The sequence below is a fragment of the Podarcis liolepis genome (assembly GCF_965112155.1).
Source record: "Podarcis liolepis genome assembly, chromosome: 13".
NCBI classification, from domain to species: domain Eukaryota; kingdom Metazoa; phylum Chordata; class Lepidosauria; order Squamata; family Lacertidae; genus Podarcis; species Podarcis liolepis.
In genome coordinates this window covers 48,994,664-49,019,891 of record NC_139573.1, presented here as the reverse complement: position 1 = coordinate 49,019,891, position 25,228 = coordinate 48,994,664, and the positions used below count along the sequence as shown (strand labels likewise).

At 47.3% G+C, this 25,228-nt stretch overlaps 2 protein-coding genes across 2 annotated transcripts in view; both read left to right on the top strand.

The window, feature by feature from the left end:
- The window catches only part of KIF18B (kinesin family member 18B), a 128,676-nt gene that overhangs the window by 5,277 nt on the left and 98,171 nt on the right, over nucleotides 1-25,228 (top strand). The gene's annotated exons all lie outside the window — the stretch shown is intronic.
- C1QL1 (complement C1q like 1) overlaps nucleotides 4,864-25,228 on the top strand; it is a 46,790-nt gene continuing 26,425 nt past the window's right edge. The window contains exon 1 of the mRNA XM_083470536.1: nucleotides 4,864-5,569. Coding sequence (XP_083326662.1) covers nucleotides 4,961-5,569 — 609 coding nt within the window. The 5' untranslated portion in view covers nucleotides 4,864-4,960. The remainder of the gene's footprint in view (nucleotides 5,570-25,228) is intronic.

Genomic DNA, 25,228 nt, shown 5'->3' with positions numbered 1-25,228 from the left:
ACTTAACCCGAGGTACCAATGTATGTGCTAATATCTTGAAGCCGTGTGAACGCAGCAAAAAAATAAATTCCTACGTCAGCAGAACAGGAGCCCCAATCAACTGCTATGTGGAAGTGGCCCAGGTTAGGAAAAATTGTTTCAGGCCTTTATTTCTCCATCCCACGGGGCAAAGGGAAGGATCTGCAGCTAGTGGGGCTGGGCTGGACTTGCCATTGGAGAGGCATCCGTCTTCCAAAATAGCCCTCTTGCGCTAAGGCAGGTAGAGGAGGAGTGGATTGCGATGGCAGCCTTATTTGAGAAGAGGTCCCATTAAAATTGGTGGGACCTGCTTCTGAACAAATGTCCTGCAAAGAATAAAAAATGCTCTCACGGGACCACTTTGATTGCAGCAACATTCCTGACAAATTGATTGAGAGATGTGCGCCGGATTCTGCAGATCTAGACACTTTCTGAAAGTTAGGGGGGAGGGAAATAACTATCCCCAAAATTGGAGCATCATGACCAAAAATAAAAATAAAAAATGGGGGAGGGTTTATGAGGAGGGGGAAGAAGAAGAAGAAGAAGAAGAAGAAGAAGAAGAAGAAGAAGAAGAGACCATTGTAAGGATCTCTCTATCTGTGTGCACAGAGAAAGAGAGATTTAACCCCTGCATTGCCAGACCCAGTCTCGCTCCCTTCCTCTCCCTTCCAAGCTATCTCTTCGAGGAATTCAAGCTGCTCTCCTGCAGCCGGCAAAGGAAACAAGAGTAAGAGTGGGGAGAAGCCTTGGAGGGGTGAAGAGTAGTTGTGAGCTGACAGACCAAGTCTCAGGAAATAAACAAAAGAAAGCAAGAGATGAGAGATGATAGCTTGGCTGTTGCGGTAGTAGACATAACAGGATCGTTTTTCTTGGGATGGCAGAAATATGCTGAAGTCTCTCTCTCTCTCTCTCTCCCTCAGGAAGGGCAGCCCAGGGCACAGATATTTTTTTCCTAGGTGTAGGTGTGATCAAACTGCATCTCTGCCTGCCTCCTTCAAAACCACAAAACAAGCTTATACCCAGAACAAACTTAGTTGGTCTCTAAGGTGCTACTGGGGCAGTGTTTTAATTTTTTTTTACAGCGTCAGACTGACATGGCTACCTACCGAATTCTAGCCACGCACTGTTCTTTTTGAAAAGGCACCTTAGTGAATTATTTTTGTGTACAGTGGTACCTCGGGTTACATGCGCTTCAGGTTACATACGCTTCAGGTTCCAGACTCCGCTAACCCAGAAATAATACCTCGGGTTAAGAACTTTGTTTCAAGATGAGAACAGAAATCATGCGGTGGCCCCATTAACTAAAGTGGTGCTTCAGGTTAAGAACAGTTTCAGGTTAAGAATGGACCTCTGGAACGAATTAAGTACGTAACCAGAGGTACCACTGTATTTTATTGACTTTCTATCCTGCTCTTCCTCCCCATGGAGTCTAGGGTGCCAAACAGATATCCAGTCTGAAAGCAAAAAACATTCTAAAACAGATTAAAGCACCCTAAAACCAATGAGAATTGAAAACATACTTCCGTCAAACGATCTGGAGGTTGCGAGGAGCGGTATTCTTCAGCCACCAAATGCTTGGGTAAACAAGAATGGTTATCAGATCCCTCATGAAAGTAAATAAGGATGGAGACAGGCACGCCCCACTAGGGAGGGCATTTCACAATCAGGGAGCCACTACCGAAAAGCCCCTGTCCTGGGGCAGCTCCCAGCGGTGGCAGCACTAACAAGGCTTCACCTGCTGATCACAGGGTCTAAGATAGTTGGTATATCATAGAATTGTAGAGTTGGAAGGGACCTTATGGGTCATCTACTCCAACCCCCTGCAATCCAAGAATATATTTATCTCACTATTAAAATATAGAGGCCTTCTGTAAGGGAAAAAGTAACCTTTTCATAGCTGTTCCCTGTCTCCCAGATATATTTAAGAATGGTCTTGCTTGATCAGGCAAAAGTTCCAGCTGCTGCAGCAGCACACTGTCTTCAACAAAGGCAGACGTCCCTGGAAAACTCAGAAGCAGGATGTTATCTCTTGACTGTCCAAATTCCCTGACCATCACAGATCCGTTTCTGAACACAGAGGTTCTCTTTTTAGCTGTTGAGGCTAAGAACAGTCATGGACTATCTTATCCTTCATAATCTTGTCAGCTCCTTTAAAAAGAAGAAGAAGAAGAAGAAGAAGAAGAAGAAGAAGAAGAAGAAGAAGAAGAAGAAGACGACTTCTAAGCAAACAGCTACCCAAGCATCCAGTGGCATGGAGTTCCATAGGTTGCCCTGAACCTACTCAAATAACTAATCAATGCCTTGGAAAGTAAGAAGATATGATGCCTCAGCACCTTGAAAAAAATGAGTATTATCTGCCTTTCCCTATCTGTGGGTTCATACAATAGAATAACCATGGATGTTCCAACCTGGAAAACAAAGGTGACAGAGGTAAACACCCAACAACAATTATTTCTTGTGTTAAAGTCTCAGCAGATGTCCTTTTATTCTGTGGAACTGAGCTCCCTGCACTTTAGGGAAACTGTGGCCCTCAAGACGTTGCTGGACTTTGACTTCCATCATCCTTTGGCCACTCTAGCAAAGGCTGATGGGAATTGGAGTCCAACCCCATCTGGATGACCACAGCTTCTCCATCCTTGCTCCAGACTGCAGGCATAACCAAACTGGCCCTCCAGATGTTTGGGGCTACAAATCCCATCATCCCTGACCCCTGGTCCTGTTAGCTAGGGATGATGGGAATTGTAGTCCCAAACACCTGGAGGGCCGGATGATGGGAATTGTAGTCCCAAACACCTGGAGGGCCGGAGTTTGCCTGTGCCTGCTCCAGAGCCTCTGCCTATGAAAAGACCTCAAAAGTGTGGATTATCCACATCTTGTCCATGCCTTTCCTTTTGGGGGGTGGGGTGGGGGTGGGGAAGGTCATGCCGTATTTCCCAAAATATATTTGGGCAGAAAGGCTCAGCCCTGTGAACTTTCAAATAACATCAAGGGCACATAAAGGTAAAGGTCCAGTCGTGACCGACTCTGGGGTTGCGGCGTTCATCTCGCTTTACTGGCCGAGGGAGCAGGCGTACAGCTTCCGGGTCATGTGGCCAGCATGACTAAGCCGCTTCTGGCAAACCAGAGCAGCGCACGGAAATGCCGTTTACCTTCCTGCCAGAGCGGTACCTATTTATCTACTTGCACTTTGACGTGCTTTCAAACTGCTAGGTTGGCAGGAGCAGGGACCGAGCAATGGGAACTCACCCCGTCGCGGGGATTTGAACCGCCGATCTCCTGATCGGCAAGTCCTAGGCTCTGTGGTTTAACCCACAGCACCACCCGCGTCCAAGGGCACCTAAGCATGTGCAAAATGCCTTCTCCTGGGCTGCAACAACCTGTGTGATTAGGGTGAAGGTGTCAAGGGAAAGTGAAATGGGGTGTCCAGGCTGCCTTGAGCACGGTAAAATTTTAAAAAAAATCCTTTGAAAAATGTGTGCATATGAGGCTGTGTACGCACCATATATTCAAAGTACATTCTGCTGTGGGAACTCTAGTTTGTTAAGGGTGCTGGGAACTGTAGCTCTGAGAGGTAAACGACAGATTCCAGGATTCTTGGGCAAGTATGTGGTTTAAGTGTGCTTTAAAGGTATTGTGTGTATGCAGTAGGGTTTAACTTTTTTCCTCGGGGCAATGATGCGTGTGTATCGTGAATCCACACCTATTCATACACAAACATTTTGAGGCGCTCTGATAAGCAAACCTTCGGAATATCGTCTGTGGGCTTGTGAAGGTTACCCTCGCTTTGATCCAGCCGCAGCCTTTCCGCAAGAACCCATCCTAACTACTCCTTCCTTGACGAAGGTGACCTTCTCTGAAATTTGGGATCGGGAAAGGCTCTTCCCACCAACCAACACTCCCATCCCAACCTTTCGGGTCTTAAAAAAATGCCCAAACACTGGAAAGGCTCGCAAGATACCCCACTCGCGTCAATACTTTGGGCTCTCCCTCCTTATTTTGGTGCGTCTCTCTCCAGGCAACAGCTGCTGACGAAGCAACATCACCAAAGTCCCTCTAGCCCCTGGAGATACGCTCCCCTCGACTTCAAGTGGGTGCTGAACATAGCAACCACCAGAATCAAATATAACAATAACAAGGGAGGCGACCTCCTGCCCAGGGACTCCTGTCCTAACTTTCCCCGCTCCAGCGTCCCTTCCTCGGCCTTAAAGGTGGGGAGGATGTGGGGTGGGGCGCAAACTCTTCCCCCAAATGCCTCTTGCGTCTCCCTTTCAGCCCTATCATCTCGCGTTCCCTTTCTCTCCTCCCCTCTCCAAGGGGGTGGAGGAGGATGGAGTGAGGAGGGGAGGGAAGCGGGGAGAGAAGAGAGAGAGAGAGAGACAAATCAATGATAGCATCTTACTAAGATGTACTGAGCACAGAGAGAGAGAGGAGCTGGGAAAAAAAGACATCTCTCTCTTTTTTTCCTCTCCTTTCTATTCTGCTGTTTTCTTCCCTCTCGGGGTTTTTCTTTCTTTCTTTCTCTCTTTCTCCTCTTCCCCCGAAAAGAAGAAAAACCCTTTTCCATGTGGAGCATAAAAAGGCCACCCCAGAGCATCCCGTCTTAAGGGTGATATTTAAGAAGACCGGGAACAAGGACTGCCTCGGTTTTTTACGCGCGCTCGCGCGCTCCTCTTTTCTCCTCTCCACCTAAAGGGGGGTCCTCTGCTTCTTTTCAAGTTTCTTCTTCTTGCCTCTTCTGCTGCTGCTGCTTCCTCGCCCCTCCTTCCACCTCGTCTGTGGTTGTTTTGTTTCGGTTCCCCCAAATTATCACCCTTTATTTCTCCTCGCCAGGTCGCCCGGCCCACCCGTCACCATTTCTACCCCGGGGAGGCAGCGCGTCCAGCCCCTGCAGCGGCTGAGCCTCGGGCGCAAAACTTTGGTGGCCGCGGCCATCGGGGTGGTGATGATCCTGATCTTGGTGGTCCTCATCCCGGTGCTGGTCAACTCGGTGGGCATCGACGGGCACTACGAGATGCTGGGCACGTGCCGCATGGTCTGCGACCCCTACCTGGCCAAGACCACCAGCGCCAGCGCCATCCGGACCGAGGCGGGAGAGACCCTCGCCAGCAGCGGCCACGCCGGACTCCCCGCGCCCTCCACGCTGGTGCAAGGACCGCAAGGCAAGCCCGGGAGGCCGGGAAAACCCGGGCCGCCGGGGCCTCCGGGTGAACCGGGCCCACCGGGGGCCATGGGGCCCCCGGGGGAGAAAGGGGACCCCGGGAAACCGGGCCCCCCTGGCTTGCCCGGGCCGGGCCTGGGCAACGGGGCCATCAGCACGGCCACCTACACCACGGTGCCCCGCGTGGCTTTTTACGCAGGCCTCAAGAACCCGCACGAGGGCTACGAGATCCTTAAATTCGACGACGTGGTGACCAACCTGGGCAACAACTACGAGGCCACCACGGGCAAGTTCACGTGCAACATCCCCGGCACCTATTTCTTCACCTACCACGTCCTGATGCGCGGAGGCGACGGCACCAGCATGTGGGCGGACCTGTGCAAGAACGGACAGGTAGGGAAGAGGGCTGGGGGTCTCTCTCCGGGGTCCTGATGGGGGTGGAGGGAAGAATCATGCGCTCCCACATTACGCAGTGTTTTAGGGCAAGAAGACGCCCCTCCGCAGATTATGCTTGTAGAAATGAAATTGGACTGTCTACTCAAAAGCCCCCAAAATATCAGCACCAACCGTGGCTCAGTTCTGCGTCGGAAGATGGCTCAGAATCTTTCGATCCCCTTCCCAAAACTTAATGCTAGGATTGTGGAGTTGGGTCATCCAGCCCAACCCCCTACAATGCAGGGATGCCAACTATATCATCTATGAAACCTCCAAGTAAAGGAGGCTTCACCTCTTGTTGGGAGTCTGGCGCACTGTTGAAGGGTGTCAGAAAGTTCTTCCCGGCGCTAAGTCTGAATCTCCTTTCTTGTAACTCGATTCCGTCATTCTTCAGGTATTCAGCTGATCAGATAATATAAATAATCAGGGACATGGAAGTGTTTCAATAAAGAGCCGAGTGGATCGAGACCAAAAAGTTAATTCAGTTACACTTATTTTATTTTATTTTTTAAATGGTTCTTTTCGTTTGCCCTTTACTTGCTAAGATAACCCTTTGTATGCTAGGAAACCTGCAAGGCACCCTTAACTTATCCAGGTGTGCATATGTGATGAGGAAAGGAGCAGTCCACTTTTCCCAGAGTTTGGAATAGTGTGTTGTCCATATCCATTTCAATGTTTTGTAGAAGTCTAATATCTACCTACCTATCTATACACACACATATGGAAGTTATAGAATCGTAGACCAGCAGTGTGGTGGCAGGGACCCTGAGGGTCACCTAGTTTAACCCCCTGCAATTCAGGACTCGAACCCACAACCTGAGATTAAGAGTCTCATGTGACGTACTCTTGAGTAGATGCATAGGATTGTGTTATTTGTTCACTAGCAACCCCAGCTGTGGAGGGGATGTTTCCTATAGGCTTACAGACCTTCTGAGATAACTGCCCTTTCATGGTGGGGAGGGGGTGCCTTTTCAAAAATACCACTGCACTCCGATTAAGTTAAGGAGGGGTGGTCCGTGATACACATCCTTCCCCACCCTCTCCAAACGCTTCCCAGCTCCTCTTCTCAGGGAAGAATGGTACCCCAGAGCATCTTGCCACTCCCCCCCCCCCCAGCCTCTAATGCACAGGTATAGATAATTTTCATCCTTCAATATTTAAGCAGCAGTTTGTGGCTCGGTTTCCTTCCTTATGTCGTGTGTCCCCCCCCAAAAAAAAACTCATCTGAAAAGTCTGCAAACTCTAGATCGGGAAATCTTATGCCACTGAATAATTGGTTAAGTCTTTCAGGTGCCACAAGACTCTTTCTTGGCTGTGCTGCGACTGACTAAGGACTCCTGCCCTCTGGAAATTCTTCCTTTAAGGAAGATTCCTCTTACGCACACTCCCCCAATAATCTGCAAATAAGAGGGATGGAAAAGGAAAGGAAAGAGGTCATTGTCAAGAACCCTTCAACTCTCCTATAGGACTCCCGGCTCTTCCTGAAGTTTCCTGGGAGGCAGAACTGATGCTTACTCAGAAGTAAGGCTCCCCCGCATCTTAACTCCCAGGCAAGTGTGCACTGGATCATAGCGGGATCCTGTGCATTCCTACTCAGGCAGAAATCCCACAGAGATCAAAGAGACACTCCCCCTCCCCCTTGGGTTGCAGCTTCAGTCAATTTCACTGAGCAAAGAAGAAATCCCTTTAAACCAACCATTTCCTCCCTTACTGACCCTGGGAACTCACCGCATTTCGTTCTTAATATTTGATACGTATGTCTCTTTAATTTTAAAAGAGGAAGATGAATGTAGCTTGGGACATAAAGCTCAGGAATCAGTTGATATGTGTCCCTTATGATTAATTTTCTTTTTTTTTAGAGAGAGAGAGATAGAATCCTTTGGGGATATTTGGATATCTTCCCCTACTTCCTAGGATATTTTGAAGGGAGTTTGGGCTGTGCAGATTTTTTTATTTTATTTTTAAAAATATATGCATACACTTAACTTTGACTTAAGATGATGAAAACTAAAATGCAGATTGGGCTGGCCCCACCCCCGCCTCCCTCATCAGCTCCTTCTTAATCAAACCATCCCTTTTGTGATAGCACTAGTTAATCCTGCCAGAGGGAGAGCAGGGAAGGATTCTTGACGCTTTCTAATTGAATTTCATAATTAAGACCGGCCTCCGCAGAAACTGCTTTTCATGTTGAATCCAGTTACAGATCCATCTCTGTCTCTTTTTGTTCATATGCCTCCTCCCCTCAGTAATCACTCAGCAGTGCTTAAAACACACACACACAAAAACAGAGATGCCACCACATACACAAAAGCCCACCGTCGTACTCAGAAAATAAAATTTAAAACCCCCAAAATTAATCCAGAAGAAAGGGCCACAGACCTTAGTTGTGTGCTCACAATTGCTAGTTGGAGTTGGAGTTTGAGACGCCACATTCGCCCATAGGTATGCATTGCAATGCTGGAGAAAATTCCCCTTTTGCCATCTTGATTGTGAGCTACGAAGGGTAACTAATCTGCAATACGATCTTGAGTATATATTTGTGTGTGCCGTGCATAGCTGCCTTAAAAGCCGCTGCTACTTATCCCTATTTTATTCTTATTTGTCCATATATATTTATTTGGATAAATAAGAATAAATTAGGGATAAGTAGCAGCTGCTTTTAAGGCAGCTATGTGCGGCACACACAAATATATCCATATTTATCCATATTTTTGGATAAATAACTTTGCTGCTATTTATTCGTCTTTTCAAGTTTCCACACTGGGGACAGATCAGGAGGAGTTTCTTCAGGCCAGATGTTAGCAATAGTCTTATATATACAGCTTGAAAATTTGATAGTTTCCAGAAAAAAATAAAATCAGAGTTAAAACACAAGGTGCAATATTCAGAAAGGACGGGATCTAATATTCAGTCAGTGCACAATACTTGCTGCTTTGGCCTTCCAAAATGATGCTGGTATTCCACTTAGACAAATGTGCCAAATTGCCCAAAATGGTTTGAGAGTTCTTTCCTCTCCCACAAGAGGAGTATGTAATGTAGAACCAAACTTAACTATACACACACAGCGACGTTTTATATTAAGGCACGCACTAGGAAAGAAAGACACCTTGCCCAGTCTCGGATCTCGAACCTTCAATAACGTCAATGCTCAGCCCTGGACTAAGAGAACGATACAGTGCCTCTGAACATGTGTCAAGTGCAGTTCTCATGCTACTGAGTAATCACAACCCAAACACACACACAGTGTCACACAAATGGGAGAGCTGTCGTCGTAGGAACAGAGATGGCTGCCTTTGTTGTTGTTTAGTCGTTTAGTCGTGTCCGACTCTTCGTGACCCCATAGACCAGAGCACCCCAGGCACTCTTGTCTTCCACTGCCTCCCGCAGTTTGGTCCAACTCATGCTGGTAGCTTTGAGAACACTATCCAACCATCTTGTCCTCTGCCATCTCCTTCTCCTTGTGCCCTCCGTCTTTCCCAACATCACGGTCTTTTCCAGGGAGTCTTCTCTTCTCATGAGGTGGCCAAAGTATTGGAGTCTCAGCTTCAGGATCTGTCCTTCCAGTGAGCACTCAGGGCTGATTTCCTTCAGAATGGATAGGTTTGATCTTCTTGCAGTCCGTGGGACTCTCAAGAGTCTCCTCCAGCATCATAATTCAAAAGCATCCATTCTTCAGTGATCAGCCTTCTTTATGGTCCAGCTCTCACTTCCATACATCACTACTGGGGAAAGCATAGCTTTAACTATATGGACCTTTGTTGGCAAGGTGATGTCTCTGCTTTTTAAGATGCTGTCTAGGTTTGTCGTTGCTTTTCTCCCAAGAAGCAGGCCTCTGTTAATTTTGTGGCTACTTTCACCATCTGCAGTGATCATGGAGCCCGAGAAAGTAAAATCTCTCACTGCCTCCATTTCTTCCCCTTCTATTTGCCAGGAGGTGATGGGCCCAGTGGCCATGATCTTCATTTTTTTTTATGTTGAGCTTCAAACTATATTTTGTGCTAAGGGTGCCTTAAAAGTAAAGGGACCCCTGACCATTAGGTCCAGTCGTGACCGGCTCTGGGGTTGCGGCGCTCATCTCGCTTTACTGGCCGAGGGAGCCAGCGCACAGCTTCCAGGTCATGTGGCCAGCATGACTAAGCCGCTTCTGGCAAACCAGAGCAGCGCACGGAAACGCCGTTGACCTTTCCGCTGGAGTGGTACCTATTTATCTGCTTGCACTTTGACATGCTTTCGAACTGCTAGGTTGGCAGGAGCAGGGACCGAGCAACAGGAGCTCACCCTGTCATGGGGATTCAAACCTCCGACCTTCTGATCGGCAAGTCCTAGGCTCTGTGGTTTAACCCACAGCGCCACCCACGTCCCTTTAAGGGGTGACTTACACAGAGTCAAATCATTGGTCCACCAAGCTTATTAAGGGCTGCACTGATTGGCAGTGTCTTTCCAGATGTTACCTGGAGATGTCAGGAATTGAACCTGGAACTTAAATACCTGTAAATACCAGTTGCCGGGGAACAAGAGCAGGAGAGGACTATTGTCCCTCTGGCCCTGCTGGTGGACTCGGGCGTCTGCATTGAAACAGGACATTTGGCTCCTAGGCCTTCTTATGCTGTCATCCGGCTGCTCCTCTGCCTAGACAGGTCCAGATCTTGGCTGTGAAAAGTTTCTGCAGGTCTGAATCAAAAGGTGTCAAGGCTGAGGTTTAGAAGCGCTACCCTTCTCAACTTTGGATATGAATTTCGTGAATACAGGTGGCCATGAAACTTCACGGAATCGCATAGTTGGAAGGAACCACTCTGAGGGTCATCCAGTTCAACCCCCTGCAGTTCAATGATCTTTTGAACCCACAGCCCTGAGATGACCAGGCCTCATGCTCTATCTATTGAAGGAGCTGTCCCAGGCCGCCCTAAAACTTGTGGGAGGCTTGTAGCCACTGGCAACCCGATGGCAGTACCAGACGGGTGTGGGTGGCTTCCTTTCAGGCCGCTGAATAGAATAACAGAATTGTAAAGGGACCCCTAGAGTAATGTTTGATATATTATGGTATTTTAATTTTTTGTTGGAAGCCGCCCAGAGTGGCTGGGGTATAAATAAATCATCATCATCATCATCATCATCATCATCATCTAGCCCAACCCCCAGACGTCATGGTTCTCCATACAGTGCTATTCAATACAGTGGTACCTCGGTTTACAGACGCTTCAGGTTACTTACAGACGCTTGAGGTTATAGACACCGCTAGCCTGGAAGTAGTACCTCGGGTTAAGATCTTTACCTCAGGATGAGAAATCGCGCCATGGCATCAGCGGGAGACCCCATTAGCTAAAGTGTTACCTCAGGTTAAGAACAGTTTCAGGTTAAGAACGGACCTCCAGAACGAATTAAGTTCTTAACCTGAGGTACCACTGTGTATCCTTCTTATGTCAAGGTGACAGGGCAGGGAGAAGAGAAGGCTCCATCTTGGCTGCTCCCTGCCCAGTGGGATCTAGTTAAAAGGCAGCCGTGCGGACTTTAAAGAGTTTTTCCGCTAGGGTGTTCCCTGAGACGTTCTGTCTTGTTTCACGGAGCCTTTTAACTATCCATTGCCGATCTGTTTCCAAAAGGGCAGCTGCGTTGGTTTGTCGCAGCACAAAGCAGCAAAGAACCTTGGGGTACCTTAAATACGAAGGCTGTGTACGTGCCATATTTAACACATATTTAAAGCATGTGGCTTTCTCTGAGGAATCTCGGGAACTGTAGTTTGCGAAGGGTGATTTGAGTGGATTTCGTAGAATTGTAGAGTTGGAAGGGACCCCGGGGATCATCTAATCCCGCCCCCTGCAATTCAGGAATCTTTTGCCCGACGTGGGGCTCGAACCCACGACCTTGAGATTAAGATTTGGTTCCTTGTATTTCTGTGCTGCTTTTCACTCAGAGGAATCTCGAAGCAGCTTACAAGCAATCAGTGACATGAACGTAGCAAAGCATGTAATAGAACATCACCAACACAGCACAGCTGATATAAAATAACTAGCAAATCACCAACAAAACAATTGCAATCCATAAAACCCTCTTTAACGAAACAGCAGCTGAAATGTAAGCTAAACATCACAATTACAGAAAAAGCTGTGTTATATGATTCACAATAACGACATTTATAATCAGTATGAACAAAATAACAACTAACAAAAATAAGTTAAGCACTGGGGTGGTGGAAACTGTAGTTCCCAATATTCTTTGTGGGGCGTCGTGTGCTTTACATGTATGGGGCGCACACAGCCAAGGCTTCAGCAGTAAGAGGAGCCAGAAGTTCAAGCCTGTGGGGAAAATGATCTCCAGTCCTAGAAGTGTTAGGGAAAGCAATGAAAAATATGCACTCTTCACATGCTCAGAGCACTCTCCTTACTATGGTGTTGCATCTTCTGAGCCCTAGAATTCAAAACAGGTTTTTGTACCCAAATTTAAGGCCAAATGAATTTTCCAGGATTTATGAGGGTTCGTTGCCTTCTCGCTGGGTTTGGTCCACATAAACAGAGGTTTAGACCTCATATCCCAGCATCTACAGTGAGGCAGTCTAATCGCATGCTCCAGGAACGTGAGCAACAAAAGATGCGCAAAGGCTTCTTTGTGCACGGCACTCGCTTATTTCCCTATTCATTCCCCTTGCGTACACAGAAAAGGTAGCATTTCAAGCAGGGGTGGCGCTGTGGGTTAAACCACAGAGCCTAGGATTTGCCAATCAGAAGGTCGGCGGTTCGAATCCCCGTGATGGAGTGAGCTCCCGTTGCTCGGTCCCTGCTCCTGCCAACCTAGCAGTTCGAAAGCATGTCAAAGTGCAAGCAGATAAATAGGTACCACTCTGGCAGGAAGGTAAACGGCGTTTCTGTGTGCTGCTCTGGTTCGCCAGAAGCGGCTTAGTCATGCTGGCCACATGAACCGGAAGCTGTACGCCGGCTCCCTCAGCCAGTAAAGTGAGATGAGCGCCGCGACCCCAGAGTCGGCCATGACTGGACCTAATGGTCTGGGTCCCTTTACCTTAAGGGAAAAGTCAGGAGGTAAGATAAGGCAGCCTACAAGGAAACCCTGTGTGTCAGCCACGGAGCCATGGTGCCAGATCTGGTGGGGGGAGGGCACCTGTGGCCCCCTAGATGTTGTCAGACATTTCCCATGAGCTCCAGCCAGCAAAGTATTCAGTGGTCAGGGATAGTGAGGGTCGGCTGCAGGCTCCTGTGTAGCAGAGGATTCTGGGAATCACAGGTGAGCAAAGCTCTCTTGCGTCACCGACGTCTCACTTCCTACGGGCATCTGTTAGGCCACTCTGAGAACTACTCACTGTGAGAACGAATACTCCCAGGGGTCAGCAAACCTTTTCAGCAGGGGGCCAGTCCACTGTCCCTAAGACCTTGTGGGGGGTCCAGACTATATTTGGGGGGGGGAAAGTGAACGAGTTCCTATGCCCCACAAATAACCGAGAGATGCACTTTAAATAAAAGGACACATTCTACTCATGTGAAAACACGCTGATTCCAGGAATGTCCGTGGGCCGGATTTAGAAGGCAATTGGGCCAGATCCGGCCCCCAGGCCTTAGTTTGCCTACCCATGCTTTAGAATACCAGGGTCAGGTGGCAGTGGCTTCAGGAGAGATCTCACGAGATCTCGCCAGAAGCCACGGTTGCACAACCCTGTTAGGGGTTGATGTCTCATGGGATTCCACCGCCCAAGGCGACCGATTCAATCTGCCTCATGGGAGGGCCGGCCTGATGGTCAATCCTTTATCCCAGGAAGCTCTGGGAATTGTAGCATAAAGTCCCTTCTCACATACTCAGAAGGGCTGGCGTACCATACTTTGAAGGGAAATAATACACAATAGCTAACATACAGGCGGGCGGCTCTCTGTAAAGTCTAAATTTGCCTAAATTTTGTCCTTTCTCAGAGTGCCATATGAGCAAAGTCCGCTCCTGCTGTTTGTCCCCCATACGTTATATAATAGTATATGGTCATCATAGTTAGCAGCCATTGATAGCTTTATCCCCCATGAATGTGTTGAATGCCCTTTTAAGGTAATCAAAGGTATGTCTAGACGTTCCAGACATAAGGTGGAAACAGCATAAAGAGAGGGGGATTATTCGGCTGTTTTTGTTTTTGTTTTTATTATGTATTTTACGTTTTTATATTGTGATTTTAACTTGTGAACCGCCCCAAGACTTGCGGGTATAGGGCGGAATACGAATAACAATAACAACAACAACAACAACAACAACAACAACAATAATAATAATAATGCTGTCAATTAGGGAGGGAACAGACCTTGGATGGTTGAGGGTGGCAGAACTGGAGGAGTGAAGGTCATAATCAGGTATATAACTGGGAAATAAGAACAAAAAGATGAGGAAAGGGGAGTTTTCCTTTCAGAGGGGGGGCAGAAGGGGCAGAGTCTTTCTCCATACTCTCCTACCTGTTTTATCATCAGCCTCACCTTGGGAGATGCTGCAATACCTGTTGATGCTGTGTTGCAAAAGATGCTCTTTGAGAATAGTCTGCTCTTATTACCTTTTTTACTCCCCTCCACAATGCACAGTGTCACCGAAACCCACCCCCTTCTCTTGGAGGAAAAAGAGAGAGAGAAATAGTCAAGGAAAGAAAACAGCATGTGATTTTAAAGCACAGATTCTCAACTTTTAATGGGGATGCTCTGTCACACCTTGAATGTCACACCTGATTTTTTTCCCCTCAGTGTCAAGCACTTGAGAGAGATGGGAAGGGTAGTTAAAGATCTCTCTCTCTGTCTATATATATATGTGAGTCATTTTGTAGATATGGAAAGTCTAAAAGGCCGGCGGGCTCTGTGACTTTAAATATTTAATAACTTCCCAATCAGCAAATGTATTTTTCTCCTCCCTCTCTTCTCAATTTCCCCCTCGTCTATTTGCATTTGGAAGGCTCAGTTGTGCACCCCAGAAGACAAAAGGAAAACCCGTCAGTCGCTGCCTATAGGGCAGAAGAACCATTTGCTATAGAAACCTTCCCTTCCACCTCCCAGGTCTCTGCCTGGGGTTTCTTGGGTCAGGAGAGTTAAACAGCTTTCGGCTAACTGCTCAGATGACAATATATTTTCCCAAGCAGATCCCTGGTGCTTGGGATGCAAACAGAGACCGTTCCAGGAGACAAGGGCAGGAGACACTCCTTCATCTCCTTAAGATCTTGGCAACAAGGTTGCCAACTAACTGGAAAAAGTGACCCAGTCTGGATTACTCTTGCACCCTTTAAGAGCTGCTTGATGTGCAGAACTCGGAAACCGAGGCTTTTTGCTGGTACAGAGATCAGCATGTTGTTGTTTAGTCGTTTAGTCGTGTCCGACTCTTCGTGATCCCATGGACCAGAGCACACCAGGCACTCCTGTCTTCTACCGCCTCCCGCAGTTTGGTCAAACTCATGCTGGTAGCTTCGAGAACACTGTCCAACCCTCTCGTCCTCTGTCGTCCCCTTCTCCTTGTGCCCTCAATCTTTCCCAACATCAGGGTCTTTTCCAGGGAGTCTTCTCTTCTCATGAGGTGGCCAAAGCATTGGAGCCTCAGCTTCAGGATCTGTCCTTCCAGAGAGCACTCAGGGCTGATTTCCTTAAGAATGGAGAGGTTTGATCTTCTTGCATTCCATGGGACTCTCAAGAGTCTCCTCCAGCACCATAATTCAAAAGTATCAATTCTTCGGCATCAAGAATTAGCATAGTAGCATAGTAAAAAGGAAAAGGTACCCCTGCCCGTACGGGCCAGTCTTGACAGACTCTAGGGTTGTGCGCTCATCTCACTCTAGAGGCCGGGAGCCAGCGCTGTCCGCAGACACTTCCAGGTCACGTGGCCAGCGTGACGAAGCTGCTCTGGCAAACCGGCACCAGAGCAGCACACGGAAGCGCCGTTTACCTTCCTGCTATAAAGCAGTACCTATTTATCTACTTGCACTTAAGGGTGCTTTTGAACTGCTAGGTGGGCAGGAGCTGGGACCGAACGATGGGAGCTCATCCCGCCACGGGGATTCGAACCGCCGACCATGCGATCAGCAAGTCCTAGGCGCTGAGGTTTTACCCACAGCGCCACCTGCGTCCCGCATAGTAGCATAGTCACCTGCTAATACAAACAGATTGAGCTGCTTTCGAAAAGCATAGGCACAGGACCTGGTTCAAAAGCTGGCAACTCTTCTCGGCAGCAGCCTCGTGAACAAGATGCGTAGCTAGGAATGGTAGGAAGGCGAGTTCTTGTGGGTGCAAAATAAATAGTCGTCTGCGTAGCATTTCCTCCGGTTGTTGCTCACTGTGCTTAAAACGACTGACGTCACAGGAATGCTTACAACAACCTAGTAAGGTAAGCCAAGCGTTTTTCATCTGGGGAGGTGGGGCTCAAAGATAGTATGATGACTGGTTTAGTTTATGGCTCTGCCTCCAACAGGAACTCACGGCTTGGACATCAGAAGGTGTTGTGCTTTATATATACATAAAAAAACCAGCTTTTGGCTGCCACCCAAACTCCTGTTAAAGGCATAAAGGTAAAGGGACCCCTGACCATTAGGTCCAGTCATGGCCGACTCTGGGGTTGTGGCGCTCATCTCACTTTATTGGCCGAGGGAGCCAGCGTTTGTCTGCAGACAGCTTCTGAGTCATGTGGCCAGCATGACTAAGCCACTTCTGGCGAACCAGAGCAGCGCACGGAAACGCCGTTTAGCTTCCTGCCAGAGCGGTATCTATTTATCTACTTGCACTTTGACGTGCTTTCGAACTGCTAGGTTGGCAGGAGCTGGGACCGAGCAACGGGAGCTCACTCCGTCGTAGGGATTCGAACCGCCGACCTTCTGATTGGCAAGTCCTAGGCTCTGTGGTTTAACCCACAGTGCAACCCGCATCCCGTTAAAGGCATAAGAACACCCTAAACTAATTCTTTTTGGTCCGTTGGCAATCATAACACTGAACCTAGGATTTCCTGGTCATTTCCTGAACCATTTAACTAGCTTCCTTGGCTAAAAAGTATCTATACATTTCAGCAAGCATTCACATTTTACAAAGCCTAGATACGGCTTAAGCTCTAATGACTTTGCCTCCTCTGTTAAGGGTTGCCAACTTCTGAGTTTGTTTCTGTAGGTGTATCTTCAGTAGCAGCAGATATGCCTAGAAATCAGCAGGTGATAATACTGATCTCCATGCTGCGAAATCACACCCAGGCATTTCCTCCCCATCAGTTGGCAACCCTGCCTCTTGTTGTCCCACCTTGCCACCCCCAAGACATCATACAATAATTCCTTTGGTTTTAAGCTGAAGCTGTTGGAAACAAAAGTTGTTTTGATGGCAAAGAAGCAGTGAATAGGTTGTGTGTGTTTTTAAAGCCGTTTTAGTGCCCATTGCAGTCTCTATCTACGGGAGGGTAATAAGAATGTTTTCAGAACTCAGTTCATCATAAAAGTAGGTTTAATATAAAGGGGTTTGCTGCCTGGGACCCACAGAACAAAATCTCTTGCTATTATTGGACCAACTTCTCTGCATAAATGAGCAGATGCTTCAGACAGTCAGATCTCAACACCAAGAAAATACAGCCCTCTTGGGACCGTACTAGTTCATTCTGCAGATGTCTGAATACAACACATACATAAACGCACTTTCCTGCATATAGAAAAAGAACAACCCTAGGTGTTCAGGGACAGCTCTAGGTTAGACCTGTCACGGTAGCTTTCTGTGGATGAAGCAGTCCAAAGGAGAAAGCTGTCCTATGCGATTCCTACCTTGCCGCACCAACCATATAGATTGCTTCTCAATTGCAGCAATTGGGTCTAATTATTTCATCCACCGAAGCCGGTAAACACACAGAAACTACAAAACTGATCTGGGCTGAAGCTGATTCGAGAGCAATTATACTGTCATGTTTCGCCCCGATGAAATAATCATTTTTGTGCATTTTGTATCGTTCCCCTTGGTTGTGTTGGCTGTGTCACTTGGAACAGGACGGAAAGGAGCTTTAACCGTGTTGCAGAGTGCACAGATCAGAAGGAGTCAGCCTGATGAACCTGGAAAGCCGAGAGAGCAAGGAAAAATGACGGCTGCCTAGACAGAAAGCCAAACTATCTAATGTGGAAACCTGATGAGTGTGGGAATAGCTATTACCCACAGATCAGAGTTTTTTTTAAAAAAAAGGTCCCTTGGCAGCTCCTGAGCTTTTAGCAACCACTTTGATCTGCTTGAATTGAGAAGGGACATTTTTCATGGCATAAAACAGGTGCGGGGGGCCTTTGGGACTCCAGATGTGGCAGAACTACAACTCCCATCAGCCCCTGCAAGCATGGCCAGAGCTGATGGGAGTTGTAGCTCAGTCAACTACGGATAGCCAAAGGTTCTCCATACTTGGCATAGAGTTAAGGCTGGGTACTATGTACTGAAGTTCTCACCCTGAGCCAGCAGGGGGATACTGTAGATAGTTATGCAAATAAGGGATCGAAAGTGACGTTCAGTGATTGGATAGTTTTAGGAAATTGTTACAGTTACGTTGTACTGGAGCTCTATATAAGCAGGCTGACTGAATGCCTCAGTTCAGTTTTGTCCTGGCCTGTGAATAAACAAGAGCTGTTTGAAGAATCGCTGTGTCGTCTGATATGTTCACCCACAACTTAACACTGACCATTTGCCAATGCTTGCTGCACAAGAGATGGGGTTGATTAAAAAAAAGTCGGTAACTCCAGAGATGGCAGTTGGTATTGCTATCATTATTATGATTACAGTCATACCTTGGGTTACAGACGCTTCAGGTTGCGCGTTTTCGGGTTGCGTACCACGCCAAACCCGAAAGTACTGGAACAGGTTACTTCCGGGTTTCGGCGCTCGCACATGCGCAAGACCACTAAATTATGCTTTGTGCATGCGCAGAAGTGCCGAATTGTGACCTGCGCATGTGCAGATGCGGCGCTTTGGGTTGCAAATGCTGCGGGTTGCGAACGTGCTTCCCACATGGATCACATTCGCAACCCGAGCATCCAATGTATTTCTTATATTTGTATACCGCCCTTTATCCGTAGATCTCGGGGTGGTTCACAACTTTTAAAGGACGAGAAAGAAAGAAGTTAATATTATTAGAAATACCAATTTGGAGAACTGCTAAACAGGTGATATAATGAAATTCAGTTAGAGGGGATTCGAGGAAGTCAGTTATCAATGTAATGAAATTAGGATTTGGAAGTAATAATTCTTTTTTATGTGTTTTTTGTTTGTTTTTATGTATTGTAATGATGATGATGATAATAATAATAATAATAATAACAATAATAATAATAATAATAATAATAATATCTTTATTGTCATTGCCCCCTTCGGGGACAACGAAATTACTTGACTGCTCCATAAAAACACTAATTAAACAATACAGTATAATACAGCAAGGGAGATTAGATGACTTTCAAAGTCCGGGCTTCCCATTCAGGGCCGAGATCGCTCTGGAGAAGAAGCTGTTCTTAAGACGGCTCGTTCTTGTCTTCATCGACCTGTATCTCCGTCCCGACGGCAAGAGCTCGAAGAGACAGTGACCAGGATGCGATGGATCTTTTACTATGTCCAGTGCCTTCCTATGGCACCTTGTGGCATAAATCTGCTCTAAGGTGGAGAGTGGGCAGCCAACAATGCTCTCTGCTGCCTTAACAACCCTGCACAGCCCCATCCTGTCCTGGGCAGTACAGCTTCCATACCACACACATAAGCCATAAGTGAGCACGCTCTCAATGGCACAGTGATAGAAGGCAAGCAGCAGTTTCTGCGGAAGATGGTTTTCCTTAGTATTTTCTTTTCTTTTGTATCTTTTTTATGTGATAAGTGTGAAAACCAATAAAAAAATGGGGGAGTACGAGAAAGAAACACGAAATATATAATCGAAACAAAAACAAACCCATAACCCCCTTCCAACAACACATTTAAAAAAGGGTATCAGATGTCAGCCAGCCTGGTTAAAGAGGAACATTTTTACCTGGTGCCTAAAGGTGCATAATGAAGGTGCCAGGCGAGCTTCCCTGGGGAGATGATTCCATAAAGGGGGAGCCACTGCAGAGAAGGCCCCGTTCTCATGTTGCCACCCTCTGGACCTCTTGTGGAGGGGGCTCACAAAGAAGGGCCTCACGAGATGATCTCAGAGTCCGGGTAGGTACATATGGAGAGAGGTGGACCTTGAGGTATTGTGGGCCTGAGCCATTTCTTTGCCTGTTCTTCACCCAAAGGCCCCAGGCCAGGTTAAAACATTGAAACGCAGTATTAAAAACAGCTAAGAATGACTTAAAGGTAAAGGTAAAGGGACCCCTGACCATTAGGTCCAGTCGTGGCCGACTCTGGAGTTGCGGCGCTCATCTCGCTTTATTGGCCGAGGGAGCCAGCGTACAGCTTCCGGGTCATGTGGCCAGCATGACTAAGCCGCTTCTGCAGAACCACAGCAGTGCACGGAAACGCCGTTTACCTTCCCGCCGGAGCAGTACCTATTTATCTACTTGCACTTTGACGTGCTTTCGAACTGCTGGGTTGACAGGAGCAGGGACAAAGCAACGGGAGCTCACCCCGTTGTGAGGATTCGAACCGCCGACCTTCTGATCGGCAAGTCCTAGGCTCTGTGGTTTAACCCACAGCGCCACCAAAAATACACCCCAAGTGTCAAAAGCCAGAGTAAAGATCTGTGTCTTCAGCATTCACCAGAAGCTATATAAAGATGCTGGATTGATCTGAGGCTACAATGGTGACAGGAAAACACTCTGTGCATGCTCTGCTGTCCCCGTCCCCCCAATGTTCCAGGCCTTGATGAAACTTACATAAATCTTACAGAGCTGGATGTACAGAAAATCTTTCCATGGGCAGCAGAGCCAAGTTCTCTGTGTGCCCAAGGGAGGGTAGCAAATGACTCTGGTTTGCCCCAGGGGGCCTGGCACAGGGCAGCAGAAACGCGCTGTCTCCGTTCTGGGCCTATGGTTTTGTGGTCAATTAGAGCTGAAACCTGACGTCCGTCGCTATCAAATTTAGCCAATTAAGGTTCCTTGGAATCATTCATTACCTGGAGGTGGGAGAACGTAGAGACTGAAGGGCCAATTTGGTGGAATTGCTACAAAGCCACAGGACCGTTAGCTGGAGAGGAGTGAGGGGGGCAGATTAGAATAGGCGGGGGGCAGCTGCCAAAGAGAACAGGGTCCCTGCCCCCTTAATAGTTATGAGGAAGAGGGAATTTCAGCAGGGGCCGTTTCAGCTATTCATACGAAGGTGTATCATACAAAGTCCCTCTTTGACACAGCTATTAAAGGGGCAAAATCCCCCAGCTCTTTTAGTAGTCAGCCACCTTAACTGAACAATAGTGTTGGCACCTTTGGGCCCCTCCAGACTATTGGGGTGTTATTTGGGGGGGGCAGGAGTATTCTCCATCATGTCATTGAAGAAGTAGTAGGGCATTTGTGGTGGATTTAGACTAGATCTCACACAATCCTGCTTCATCAGTATTGCAATCCCAGTTTTGCATTATTGCATACCCTCCAAAAACCCTCTGAGGAAAACAGGTATGTCCTATTCCAGAATAATAAGAATAATAAGAATTTTATTATTTATACCCCACCCATTTGACTGGGTTGCCCCAGCAACTCTGAGCAACTCCCAACATATATTATAATAAATAATAATAAATAATATTTTTTTATTTATACCCCGCCCTTCCCAGTTTAAAAACTGGGCTCAGGGCGGCTAACAGCAAATATAAAACATTCATTAAAATGTGACTTAAAAACAGCATAATATTAAAAGATAATAAAGCATTAAACTTTTTTTTAAAAAAAAAACATCCCCATATAGGGCTGCCTTCAGACGTCTTCTAAAGTTTATATAGTTACTTATCTCCGTGGCTCTGGCGTCGCATAACTCCATACCCACCAACACTTCTCTGATGAAAATAGAAATGTCCTAAGGAAAAGTGGAATATTCTGGGATCGAATCATAAACTGGGATGGCTTCTGTAAATCCAGGACTGTCGCTAGAAAACAGGGACACTTGGAGGGTCTGTTATCGTCATCCCGAGGGGCACTCTTGCGTTGTAGCCAGTGCCGGCCTAACACATTTTGGCACCCTAAAACAGTGTCAGCCCTTTAGTTAGCACTGTTTTAACCCTAACCCCAACTAAAGAATCATGGCCAGAAAAATTGATGGACTATGCAGAACTGGCAAAACTGACATACAAGCTACGGGACCAGGATAACTGTGACTTTAAAGATGAATAGGAACCCTTTACAAAGTATTTGAAGACACAACAAAGCGAACTGGACTCCTTGGCTGGTTTTGAATAAACCAAACTTTTTATTGGTAATGATCAGCTAAATAGTTTGAGGATCTATACAACTGTGTAACATGCAGAAAACAGCATTTTTAGAGAAATCAAAGACTGGAACTGAGGGAAGTCGGGGGGTGGGGGGGTTCTGTGGGGGGAGGGAGGAAAAATGGGGGGGGGAATAAGGATGATATGTTTCTGGATAATATGTTTTGTTTTAATTTTGAATAAAAAAGTTATTTTTTAAAAAAAAAACACCAGTGCCAGCCCTGCTTTCCAGGGAAGAAAGGGCAAGGGGAGGTGTACATCAGGAACAAGAGGGGAAAGAAAGATTGACATAGGAATATACTGTACAGCCCCGGTGGATTCTGCCTCCTGAGGTGTTTGCTTCACCTTGCCTCATGGCTGGGCCAGCCCTGGCTATAGCGTAACAAAAAATACAGATAAAACAGAACATGTAGAACAACACGAGACCCTTAATCTCAGGTTCATGGGTTCGAGGCCCGAGTTTGACAAACGATTCCTGCCTAGATGACCCTCTGCGATTCCGTCATTTGCAATAAGTAAAATTACAGGATTTCCGCAGAAAGCTACGGGGCATTGAAGCAATAGGTCTGCCCCGAAACGTTTGCAGGTGCAAAAACAAGTCTTGCGAGCATGGTCTGCCTGACACTATCATGAGCACAAATCATCAGGGCTGCAAAATAAAAGGGATCTCTGGAGACGCTCTTTATCTAAGGAAGAGTCCTTGTGCCATTTACAGCTGCACGACGGCTGGCGCAAATTCAGCAAGGAGGACTGTCTCTAGCATTGAGTATAAGAGACTGATGGGTTGTTGTTGTTTTTCTGGGCTCCTGCACCTTTAAGAGTCGGCTTTGCTGGAAGTTTGCAATGCCGCTCCCAGGCTTAGGACTGAAATTAAAGTATGATCTGCCATTTCGCAACATTTCGTTATTGTTAGCACTGCTGTGCCCTATGGTTAAATAAAAATGATCTTTGCTGAAACCTACATTCTAATAATATCACGCTACTCCCAGTGCCACGCAAACACACACAATCCCACACAAACCTCCCTCAGCCGCACCTTCCGTTCCCTTTCTCCACAAGAGACTTGACAATTTTTTCATTATTATTTTATACGTTGATCGGAGCCGCTGGCCGGGGTTTTCTGAGCATGCTCAGAGTTCTGGTCTCTGAAGGAGACAGCATGTCTGTTTTTAAAAATAGAATCCCAAGGGCACTACATTTCAGAGGGTGTTTTCCTTGCAAAGGGAATCAGCTCGTACCTAACTGGCTACAAATATATATATCTCCAAAGCAGTTATTTCAAAGCAGCCTCGTATAATTCAGGATGGAGAAAGCGGGGAGGGGGAGGGGACCCGCCATGTTCAGCTCCTCGCTCAGAAATGCTCAACGCCCTTCAGTGCAACTATTAAAAGTGCAAGATGACTGTCCCACAGGAGTTGCATCAAAGGGAGAATTTTCATGCGCGCCTTCATGCTGCTGGCGACAACACCCGCGAATTCATTTCCCCCAAGGTTTCACAGTCTCCTGGCAAGTGGGATGAGGAGATGCTAGCTGGCTCTGCACGGATCTAGCTCTCTGGGGGGGAAGCCAACGTTTTGGGCAAAGGGCTGGGTTCAAGGATTGCCAACTTCCTCACTAGCCCCGGGCTCCTCCGCCGTGAACAACAGTTTGATGTGCAGGCACGAGCAAGTGAAATCCTTGAATCCGAAATCTCTGAACATGCTTTGGATATTTTGAGGACTTTTATCCCTTTAGGTTATTTCCCTTTGTAAGATGAGGATGTTTTAATAATAGGGAGCCTATTATTCTATTTTTTTTTATTTAAAAAAATGTAGGATTCGTGTTGCCTTATTTTTGTTGTTGGTTTCTGGTCTCCTCCATTGTTAATTAGGCACTACCTCAGTCTCTGAGCGGCGAGAGACATCAGGGCTGCCTGTGCTTTCCTCAGGGTTTCGTTTCCTTGGAATGAAGGACAGCAGAGACTGTGGTGTATTTAGAATATATGGTTTTATATATGGATTGAGATTGAATCCCAACAAGGTAGAAGTGTTGTTTCTGAGGGACAGAGGGCAGGCACGTGTGGGGAACCCTGGTCTTGAATGGGGTAACTGTGCCCCTGAAGGACCAGGTGCGCAGCCTGGGAGTCATTTTGGATTCACAGCTGCCCATGGAGGCACAGGTCAGTTTTGTATCCTGGGCAGCTGCCTGCCAGCTCCAACCGGTACGCAGGTTGAGACCCTACCTGCCCACAGACTGTCTCACCAGAGTGGTGCATGCTCGAGTTATCTCTTGCTTGGACTACTGCAATGCACTCTACGTGGGGCTACCTTTGAAGGTCACTCGGAAACTACAACTAATCCAGAATGTGGCAGCTAGACTGGTGACTGGGAGTGGCCGCCGGGACCATATAGGATCTTCATTGGCTCCCAGGAAGAGCCCTAAAGGATCTTCATTGGCTCCCAGGATGTTTCCGAGCACAATTCAAAGTTTTGGTGCTGTCCTTTAAAGCTATAAACAGCCTTGGCCCCATGTACCTGAAGGAGCATCTCCACCCCCATCGTTCAGCCCCGATACTGAGGTCCAGCTCCAAGGGCCTTCTGGCAGCTCCCTCACTGCGAGAAGTGAAGCTACAGGGAACCAGGCAGAGGGCCTTCTCGGCAGTGGCACCCACCCTGTGGAACACACTCCCATCAGATGTGAAGGATATAAAGAACTATACAACTTGTAGAAGACATCTGAAGGCAGCCCTGTTTGAGGAAGTTTTTAATGTTTGACATTTCACTATGTGGGGTCTTCTTGTTGATGTTGTTGAAAAAGATAGAGATAGAGAGCCATCTGATTTCTGCAGATGAAGCTGTGGTGAAATACCCCAGAGACAGCAAGGTCCAATTTTCTTCTGCTCATTTGGCAACCCCTTTGTTAACTATAGGGACGCGGGTGGCGCTGTGGGTTAAACCACAGAGCCTAGGGTTTGCTGATCAGAAGGTCGGCGGTTTGAATCCCTGCGACGGGGTGAGCTCCCATTGCTTGGTCCCAGCTCCTGCCAACCTAGCAGTTCGAAAGCACGTCAAAGTGCAAGTAGATAAATAGGTACCACTCCGGCGGGAAGGTAAATGGCGTTTCCGTGACTGCTCTGGTTCACCAGAAGCGGCTTAGTCATGCTGGCCACATTACCCGGAAGCTTTACGTCGGCTCCCTCAGCCAATAAGAAGAAGAAGAGTTTGGATTTGATATCCCGCTTTATCACTACCCGAAGGAGTCTCAAAGCTGCTAACATTCTCCTTTCCCTTCCTCCCCCACAACAAACACTCTGTG